General features: G+C 51.7%; 1 protein-coding gene across 1 annotated transcript; it reads right to left on the minus strand.

The window, feature by feature from the left end:
• Positions 1 to 6,282: 6,282 nt before the first annotated feature.
• Positions 6,283 to 8,942, minus strand: LOC100828045 (phosphomannomutase/phosphoglucomutase). The gene is made up of 4 exons (XM_003560703.4): positions 8,204 to 8,942; positions 6,998 to 8,100; positions 6,678 to 6,818; positions 6,283 to 6,599 (listed from the first exon to the last, which is right to left on the minus strand). Exons 1-4 carry the CDS (start codon positions 8,852 to 8,854, stop codon positions 6,524 to 6,526), a joined length of 1,971 nt encoding a protein of 656 aa, XP_003560751.2. The 5' UTR covers positions 8,855 to 8,942; the 3' UTR covers positions 6,283 to 6,523.
• Positions 8,943 to 10,238: the final 1,296 nt, after the last annotated feature.

Below are 10,238 nucleotides of genomic sequence, written 5' to 3' on the forward strand. Positions count from 1 at the left end.
TCCTCACCGGTGAAATTCGAAATGCTCTCGCGCCACACTACCTAAACTAAAAGGGGGTGTCTTCACTCTCGGTGTCCGTGCTCTCACACACGACAAGGGGCTTTGGGGAGGTGCCGCAGGCAAGGTGCTACCAAATTGAGAAGGTAACTCCTTGGTAGGAGAGTTTGGCAAGTCACTAGAGCTAGACTTGCTGCAAGAAAGGGCAGTCGACGAGTTAGTGTTGCATGGTTTCGGGTCGCTAGAGCTAGACTTGCTTGGTGTAAGAAAGCACACAACGAGGTCCGTGTGGCATGCCACGGTGAGCGAGGTGGTTTTGCGGTCCAGAACCTTCCATGCCGTGAAAGTCTTCTAGGTGACCTTCCATGAGCCACTGCGGCCTTGAAGGTGGTGAGGTAGCAAGAGCAAGTCGGGTATGCTTCGGCCATAGTCTAGTGCCAGACAAGGGTACGTTGAGATATGTGTCGAATATGCATACGAGCAGAGCTGCAATTGGACTTGGAATTTGATGAGGGCATCCCTAGTCCTTTGTCATCTTTGCCTAATGATGATCTTGCTGTTCAAGATAAACCCAATGATCTACGCATTGGACCAATTACACGAGCACGTGCCAAGTTATTAGAACAACAGGTGAACTCACTCCTAACTGCACCTAATGTTTATATTGATGAATTTTATACTGCCTAAGTCTTTGTATCTTTGTGTAATCAGATTTGAGGCTGAGACAACCGTGGAGCATGGAGGAGAGAAGGCTGCATGCGAGGATCATCATGTGCTGTTATTCAACATCAAGATATGCACGAGGGAGGAGAGGGAAGCAGGCGCACCACAAATGAAGATGGAGGATACAAATAGCTAGAAGAACAACTTGTGTGCAAGTGGCAGCCAACGACAAGAATGATCTGTCCACCACAAGTTGAGTACGAGTATGAGGCGCACCAGGACAGCCTACGACGAGCCCGACACGTCTAAGGGACGCCCGGACCTGCGAGTCCTTGTTTATGCCAAGTCCTATTCTGATTGGTTGTATGACTTTGAGTCAAACCTAATTTGAGTCTGAGTCTGAGTACGTTTGTGTGTTTGGGCTGCCCCTCGCCTATATATACAAGGGGTACGCCCAGTGTTAGGGTTAGACCACGTTTTAGCTATTTTCGAGACTCTTGTTGATTGCGAGAAGCATTCATCTGGAATCATATACACCATATTCGTTTCGATAGGGTGTTTGTTATCTACTGAAATTTCGAGCGTAATCTGTCATTCCGTTGGGAATTGGGAGATTGCGAAACCGCTTGTGGTCGGCGGACTACTGCGCAAGTGTGTGGTGTTGCGAATTTCATTGGGTTGCAAGTTCGTCGTGCGGCGACGGGTGAACAACTGGAAGATTTGTAGAATCATACAAGTTATCCGCGTTGCTCTCTGAGAAGATCGGGCCACCCCTTATCAGAATTAGCAGAGGTTAGGTGTTGAAGCCGAACACATGTAACTCGGGCCTAATATATAAAGCCACCACGGGGTAGCCCAAGGAGGCCATGACAAGATAATATCAATATAGGTTTGCATGGAAAGCCGGCGGCTTGTGTCGGTGCCCAGGGTGGCCGGTATTGCAGTATTATGGGGGGAGGAGCGCCCTAGTCATGCCCGTGATGTAGGCTTCGGCCTAACCTTGTTAACAAATATCGTGCCTCTGATGTCATCCTTAATCATGCATCCGCCAGATTTCGTAACAAGTGGTATCAGAGCGAGGTAAGAGAATGCGGAAGATCTTGTTGGAGGTATGAGAATCATGCTCGACGAGCGCCGAGAACGGTGCAAGGTCGAGCATAGCGGCGATCGGAAATACGATCGGTGGTGTAGGACACTTTAGGCAGGCGCTTGAACCGTTCGATGGGTTCCTGTTGGCAAGGATCAACCAGGCGTGGTGATCAGGCCGACATAGGGGCTGTTGAAGACGTCATGGATCAGGCGGCGGCTTTGGTGTTGTGCATAGAATTTGCACAAGGGTGCGACTGTTACAAAGTGTTGGAGGCGGCGTGCTCGTGCGGCAGGTAGCTAGGAGATCAAGTTTTTGTTTTTTAGCAAACAAGTGGAGATCAAGTTCATCTGTTGCAGATCATATTTTTTCAAGGTCAGATGTTTTGCGGGGAGAAAAAAAGGGTGATTGCGTACGAAGGTGAAGGGATCTCAGGAGTTTCTCTAGAGAGCAGGCTAGTGTTGGTTTGTCAGGAGCTTTGGCAAGACGGGTGCAGCGTTATTTCAGGCGAAGAGACGACGCGCGTATAAGGCTTGGAGTAGCCTGGAGCGAGTCGTGAGGGTCATGTATGATGTATCTACAACGCGTTAAGCAATACAGTTGGTGTTAGGCTGATACGACACAAGGTGGAGCATGGTTGCAGTCGAACAAGTTCGGCTGGGCCGGACTAGACACTCTGGCGGATCGACGGGGATGTCGGTCAGAACAGAAGACGGTGAAGATCGGCGACAATGACGTAGGAGCGTGAGGCCTGATGGTGACCGAATTCTGTGGCGTGGCAACACATGGCGCATGCCTGAGAGGTGCGTGCTTCGACATGCAATGGCGCGGAGTTGATTCAAGACGGTGTACACACGCGAACTTGATCATCTAGCAAGGAGTCATGTTGATCGAAGGTTGAGCTGGAGTCTGAAGGAAGAATCCACTCGGCTGATGAGGAGCTACGGCGTAAGCGAGCAGAGAGTCGAAACTTATATCAGCGGGGAAGGCGAGAAGCACGTGGATCTAGGTTGGAGCTCAGTGGTCTAAAGGATGCGTGGAACTCGGCATCGGTCGGTTAGCTACCCGGTAGATCTTGCGCGGTCAGACAATGGTTTGACATGTGTGTAGGGGTGCTGAAGCAGTGTTGGCGTGTACCAGATTCAAGTTGGTGACTGGGTCTAAAGGGACGGCTTGGCCTGACATGATGGACAAGGGTCGGCCACATGGTGAATCTGAGAAAGTGTTTTTTGTAAAGTCTGAATTGTCAAAGGGCCTATATTCTTTGATGTTCGATGCACATGCAAAGTGCAGGTGACGGGATTTAGAAGGAGGCGGAGTATTGTACCTGTGGGACATGGAGAAGACTATTCGGAAAAGGATGAGACATGTGAATTTGACTCGAGGTGATTTAAGGGCAACGACGAAATTCCTTCGAGTTTCATGTGGGCAATCAACGATAGCGAGGATGATGAGTTCAGGTATCTCTTATATGTGGCACCTAACATGTGAGTTGTTCACTTTTACATAGATCAAGGAAGAGGTTACTAGCGTGACGATACATCGGTGTTGCCGGATATGGTGACTTTATGATCGGTGTGTGATGGTCTTGAACAGATACTTCTGGGAAGTTGTGAACACAGGGTAAGGGTGTGGAAGAACTTATTTTTCGTGGGAGCATTGACTGTTAATGAATAAGAGTAGGGACTACGGTTGCAGGTGAAGTCATGAGATGTCAAGGAAGTAGCGATTGAGCTCATGATTAATGGTTCATGTCCAAGGTACATGGAGATTCGTGCATGATGGCTTCAAGGTGGTGAAGGACATATTCGCCAAGGTGGAGTTTGTTGACGAATATGTGTACGAGTAGAGCAACAATTGGATTTGAAATTAGCGGAGGGTTAGGTGTTGGAGTCAAACACGTGTAACCCGGGCCTAATATATAAAGGCAATGCGGGGTAACCCAAGGAGACCATGACAACACAATAGCAATATAGGTTTACAAGCGGAGCCGGCGGTTTGTGCCGGCGCCCAAGGTGGCCAATATTGCAGTATCATGGAGGAGGAGGACCCGTAGTCATGCCCTAAGGATGTAGCCTTCGGCCGAACCTCGTTAACAAATATCGTGCCTCTGGTGTCATCCTTGATCGTGCACCCGCCAGATTTCGTAACAGGGTACTCGAGCAACCCTTGGCCATGCAAGTCACCCTGCATGTGGGAGGTCCAACCGTGGCTTAGAGCATCTCCAGCCGCCCCCCCCCCCCCCCCCAATTGGCATCCGGCGCGGCCGATTTTTTCGGCCTTTTGGGGGTCGCTGACGCAAAATTAATTTTGGGGATCCACCGTTTTCCAGGCGCGCCCCAATACCAAATTCCCCAAAAAAATTAAACTTGGCGACATTTGATTAATCTTGTTAATATTTATACAAAATAATAATAAAAACCTAGCCGCCGCCGCCTACTCGCCATCGTCGGTGAGGTGTCGCGGCGTCGTCTTCCTCTTCGTTGGTGCTGTCGAGGACGAACACGTTGTCACGGCAGATCGCCTTCTCGTTCTCGACCTCCTCCTTCGCGGCCTTAGCCTCACTCCAGGCCATGATCTCGGCCTCCGTCATGGTGAGGCCGAGGCGGCGCGCGCGGTCGGTTTGCTCCTCACTGGCGCGCTCTGCCGCGCGCAGGCCCGAGATCTCCCCCAGGTCGTCGTCGCGGCGGAACTCGAGCGCGTGGAGATTGTACTCCGACTCCGGCTTTGGCCTGACAAGCCAGAGGTGGCTGAACGGCGGCGCCCACGGGAGGAGCAGGGCTCGTCCTTGATGAGGCGCAACGTCAGCCCGCGTGCGCGCCACGGAGGAAGTGCGGGGGGAGGAGCCGGAGGAGGATCCAGCGGAGGTGGCCAGGGCGGCGCCATCCATCTTTTTGGTGGCGAGAGAGGAGAGGGGGGGGGTCGAGAGAGAAGAACGATGAGAGGGAAGAATGGCAAACAACGCCGGGGAGGCGCTACTTTTATAGCCGAGGAATGCGGACCGGTGGGCGGTGTGAACACGGCGAAAATGACGTTGGGAATGCGCGGAGGGAGCGCCGCGTGGCGTCCGACCGACTTTGACCCGCCAGACCTCCATTAATCGCGTTGGGAGCCGAAGAGAAGCCAGTGAGGGCATTAAACAGACGCTGACATGGTAGGCCCGCCGCAATAAGCTTACAGCCGGTGCCCCAGCTCGCCTCCCCGTGGGTTGGGTTCGGCCTAGGGCGCTGTCTATTTTATTGGGCCGCGCCGGCGCGAAAAATCAATTGGAGAGGCCTGTTCGGTCGGATTTTTTGTGCCTGCACCTCCCAAACCTGTTTGGAGGCCCTTTAGGGGCCATGACTGGAGATGCACCTAGGGAGCCTGCACCGATAGTCCTCAATCTATGCCGGTGATTTCAAACCAACGCATGGACAGCGGGCGCGAGCTCGGAGAAGGAGCGACTGCTAATCCATTTGTCGGCCTTGAACTTAGTTTTTGCACTATTCCTGATCATTGTGACTGTACATTCAAAGAATAGGGATTGCTCCTGAGCGCTGAAGTTGAGGTCAAGGTCGTGCAGGGCTTAGATGGGTCCGTATTAGCAAGACAGGGCCAACCCATCTGAAGTGTCAGGATCGTACGCGTTGAGGTCCTGAATGCCTAGGCTACCAAGGTGGAGCGGTCGGTAGACGCAACTCCATTTCACGAGGCAGGTGCCATCGTGAGCGGCGTTGCTTGTGTCAGATCTTGTCAATCGCTTTGAGATATTCTTCATCGAGGGCTTGAGCACGATCAACGCGTGAATTGGGAAGGCTGAGAGGACAAACATGATCATCGTGAGGCGATAGGCCATGGACATCATTCGCGCTTTCCACATGGGTAGCCTGTTGGCCACCTTGTCTAACAAGGGGTGTAGTTGAGGCGGTGTGCTGCCGGGGGTGCCAAGATAAGAGGCTGGAAGCAGTGATATCTGGCAGTCGAAGTGGCGGGTCAACTCTAGCACCTCAACGTTATAGTTGATTGCGATTGCATAACTCTTTGAGCAGTTGGTGACCAGGCCCGAGAAGGTTCGACCAAATAGTGTGAGGATCTCCTTTGTGGCGTGCAGGTCATACTGCAATTGGTGGAAGGACATGACCAATTGAAAAGTTTAAGAACAATTGTTAGCCAAAAATCATCTTGCTTAAATGTGTCTTGAATGCACGTTTAACCTTTATTAATCATTTAACCTCGGTTAACCTTAATTAATTTAGGGTTGGTACAAACATAAATGTGTTTGTGATTTGGGAATTCAACCGGATATGTACACGTACTTGTTTTTGAGGAAACACACTTGAGATACTTGTTTGATCCTAGGAGAGTCCGTGAAGCATATGCTGATCCTAGATACTCAACCGGATATGTACACGTACTTGTTTTTGAGAAAACAGTACGGACGCAAATGCCGAGAAACATGCACGTACACTTGAGATGCTTGTTTGATCCTAGGAGAGTCCGTGAAGCATATGCTGATCCTAGATACTTGTCTATATTAGCTTGGAATGGATCGTGTCTTTGCCAGTTCAGAGGACAGTTATAGAGTTTGACTTGGATAATCCAAGCCACAGATCGAAAAAACAGTAATCTGGTTCCATCACAACACTGACGCTGCGTCTAGCACAAGTCGGCATCGTTTCCAACAGCTAACAAATTCGGGTAACTTCTCAACCCTTTCATGTCGCAGTAAGATCTTTATTGCCGTAACTAGGATCTGATATGGGACCGCTATGTATACACAATGTACAATGCCAACGATCATGAATCTAACGTGACAAAGTTCTGTACTTTAGTGATGTCAACAAACTCGTTTACTCCACTTGTCAACAAAAACCTGCAATTTGGGAAGTAAACAAAGTTACCCAATGTATGAAAACAATGAATATTGGGATCAGCTGTGTGGATTATGCACCTGTGAAAAAGATCAGTTGCCATCGATTTGCAGCCACCAGGAATACAAGACTGCATGTTTAGCGCTATATTGGGGTTATGGACACTTTGTCGGATGTGAACCCAGCCCACTTGCCCCAGAGACTCGTCATAAAATTTTGCCCTGTTGCCACAATGTAATGATGAATATTACTTCAACATGTGCACAAATTCATATGTTCCACAGAAGACATTATTATTATTAACCCAAATAAAACTGAGGATCAGAAAAAGAAAGTATATTCAACATGAAACAGAAGTCCAAAGAGATAGTAATGCGCAAGCAAGCAGGTAGGATGATACCTGTACATGTAGGCGTCGACATCAATTGGATGGTCGTTGCTGTCGACGAGGCATCCCTGATCGACCGAGCAATCCCCACAATCATCAAGCACCCAACCCTCAAGCTTCCCTTCCTGGATGTACTCCTTGAAAGTCTCGACCGCCTGAATCCCCCTTTGTTTAGCGTACTTGGGTTCACCGCCGATGTCCATCCTCAGCAGCACGGCCTCCGCCGGCTCCTCCAGATCCTCAATCAAGCTCCCGACTCCTCCCTCGGACCCCGCCAGCCTCATCCGGACCATCTCGATGACGATCTTGACCACCATGTAGGCGCCGTCGTCGAGGAAGTGGTTCTCCTTGAGCGCGCCGTGGCCCGTGGTCTCCATCATGACGTGCGTCTCCACGCCGTCCTCGTTGAGCTGCGCGCCCTTGTCGATGACGTTGCGGTAGCCGACGCGGTACAGGCAGTGCCGCCCGCCCCTGGCCTCGATGAACCGCGTGAGCCCGTCGCCGGCGCGCGCGTCCGTGACGACCGTCGTGCCCGGGTGCTCGCGGAGGACGATGGCGGAGATGAGCGCGATTAGCCTGTCGCCGTTGATTGCGGCGCCGGTTGAATCGACGACGCCGCTGCGGTCCACGTCGGTGTCGAACACCACGCCCAGGTCGGCGCCGTGCGCCAGGACGGCGCCGCGGGTGAGCGACATGGCCGTGGCGTCCTCCGGGTTGGGCATGTGGTTCGGGAACGTGCCGTCCGGGTCCAGGTGGAGGCTGCCGCTCGTGTCGGCGCCGAGTTTCGCCAGGACGTCGGTCGCGAAGAAGCCGCCGCAGCCGTTGCCAGCGTTGACGGTGACTTTGAAGCCCTCGAGCGGGGTGTCGTAGCTGGTCGGGTGGGCCACGCGCTCCTTGATGATGTCGCGGAGGTGCTCCGCGTACGCGCTCATCAGGTCCACCTGCGGCACGGCCGGCGGCATGTTGTTGTTGTTGCCGCCGGCCATCTTCTTCCTGGCCGCGTACTTGCGTGCTGCCAGGTCGCAGATGCGTTCCACCTCGTTGGATGTCAGCCCGCCGCGCTTGGTGAAGAACTTGAGGCCGTTGCGGGTGTAGGGGAGATGCGACGCTGTCATCTGCATGCAGGCAACATCTTTAATTTGGGAATTTGGTCAAATCGTGAACTGGGTCGGACCAAAATAGTGTGCAATTGACTGCTGAATTGAACACTTCATTTACCATGATAGAGGCGTCATAGCTGAACTGGGGCAGGATGGTGCTCATGAAGCAGGCCGGCGTGGTGGCGAGGCCCATGTCGAAGACGGCGCACCCGGCGCTGGCGAGCCCGGCGAAGAGCGCCGCGGATAGCCGCGGCCCTGACAGCCGTGGGTCCCGGCCCACCGACACCCGCACCTGCTGCTCCTGGGCCTCCCGCTGGTCGTGCAGCCACTCCCCGAAGCTCTCGCCGATGAGCTCGACGGCCAGCGGCGTGAGGTCCACGGGCCGGCCCTTCTCCCCTTCCAGCGCCACGCCGCGCACGTCCGGCCCGTTCTGCAGCCTCCGGATCACGTCGCCGGCATCCTCGCCGATGCCATCGCCTCCTACTACGGCCACCCGGCTGCTGCTGCCCGTCGACGCCTCTGCTCTTATTCTTATCGCCCGGGCCCGGCGGCATCTGATCCTACTCCTGCTCCAAGGGGAACAGAGCGCGCGGCCGCCCCTCGCCGCGTGCTCGCATGGCTGCAGAGTGGCCGGAGGAGTGGTGAGAGTGGCCATTGGAATGTGCGGCACCACAATGGTGCATGCAAAGATGTGTAGAAATATCTGCAGGAGAGCGTGCGGCAGGCCCTGGTTGCCTGCCGGAGCCGGAAGGATATTTTCAGCATGCATGGCTGGACGTCGGTACGACGACTGCCCGGCCTGGGCGGGCGTGATAGGCCGTGTGCGGTGGAGGCGCTGCCGTGCTACTTCTGTGATGCTGCGAGCATGCAAGATGCATTATAAATCGGCATGTGTGTGACAAATGGCAGCTAGGCAGTCCAAAACTGAAAACGACTTTGGGGGTGATTTCAAAATAGACAGGTGAGCAAGGATCTCTTGCACTACTTGGGGACATATGATTTGGAGCATCTGCAAGGCATCCCTTGTATCTCCCCTACATGTCCATTTATCCCCAGCTTGTCTAAAACCCATCCGAGAGCATCCTTTTTTGTCCACGATATGTTTCCATCTTTGATTGCTCCCCTAAATCTGGGGAAGAAATGTGGGCATATATGATGTGGCCTTATGACCGAAGTTAGTCATATACTCCCTCGTTTCTAAATATTTGTCGCTGTTTTAGTGCAAACTTGTACTAAAATAGCGACAAGTATTTAGGAACGGGAGGAATACTTCACAAAACTGACACGATGATGTGTTTTGAATAGGAACGGACACCTTGTGGGGCGTGATCTAGTCCCATGTTAGAAGAAGAGTCGAGGAGAATGTTTACCTCACAGTCAAATGAATATGCTGAAGCAATTTTATACTCTCTCCGTTCCATAATTCTTGTCGAAATATTACATGTATCTAGACGCATTTTAGAAATAGATACATCCATTTTTGGGCTTTGAGACAAAAATTATGAAACGGAGGTAGTAGATTTGAGGATTGTCTTGCATGGCATTTCAGTAAAAGGGGAAATTTAAAAAGTACAATTATCATGATTAACATGTTATTTCTATCTATTTACCAGCTTATTTGAATCTATTTATCAGATTATCTAGACGTATTTACTACTCCCTCCGATCCACAATAAGTGTCGTTGGTTTAGTACAAAATTATAGTAAATTATAGTAAATCAACGACACTTATTATGAATCGGACGGAGTATGATAATTGTGGCAATCAATGTTGAATCAAGCCGACCTCACTAATTCTCTTTCAATTATGTGTAATCTGGTAGACATGAGCAATAATTGAGAGAGAAAATAGTTTCATAGGGCGAAAGCCGTTTACATTCACGTTCAAAGCGCAAACAACACATAAAAGTAAGCATTCTGCTATTTAAACATCCTGCGACATGGCGAGAGGCGCATGGTCTCAGAAAATTAGAGCGCGAGAACAAGCTTCGGTTGGTGGATTGTAGGCATGTAAAGCAGCGAGCCTGGTGTTGATGGTGGTCACGGCAAACACTCTGGGTCTTGGGAAGTCACCGCCCCGAGGGAGAAGGAGATGTTTGGGGTGTCGTCGGTGGTGGCGGTGGCGGTGGAGGACGGGTTGTAAGACGAGCCTT

The sequence above is a fragment of the Brachypodium distachyon genome, chromosome 1 (genome assembly GCF_000005505.3).
Source record: "Brachypodium distachyon strain Bd21 chromosome 1, Brachypodium_distachyon_v3.0, whole genome shotgun sequence".
Lineage (NCBI taxonomy): Eukaryota > Viridiplantae > Streptophyta > Magnoliopsida > Poales > Poaceae > Brachypodium > Brachypodium distachyon.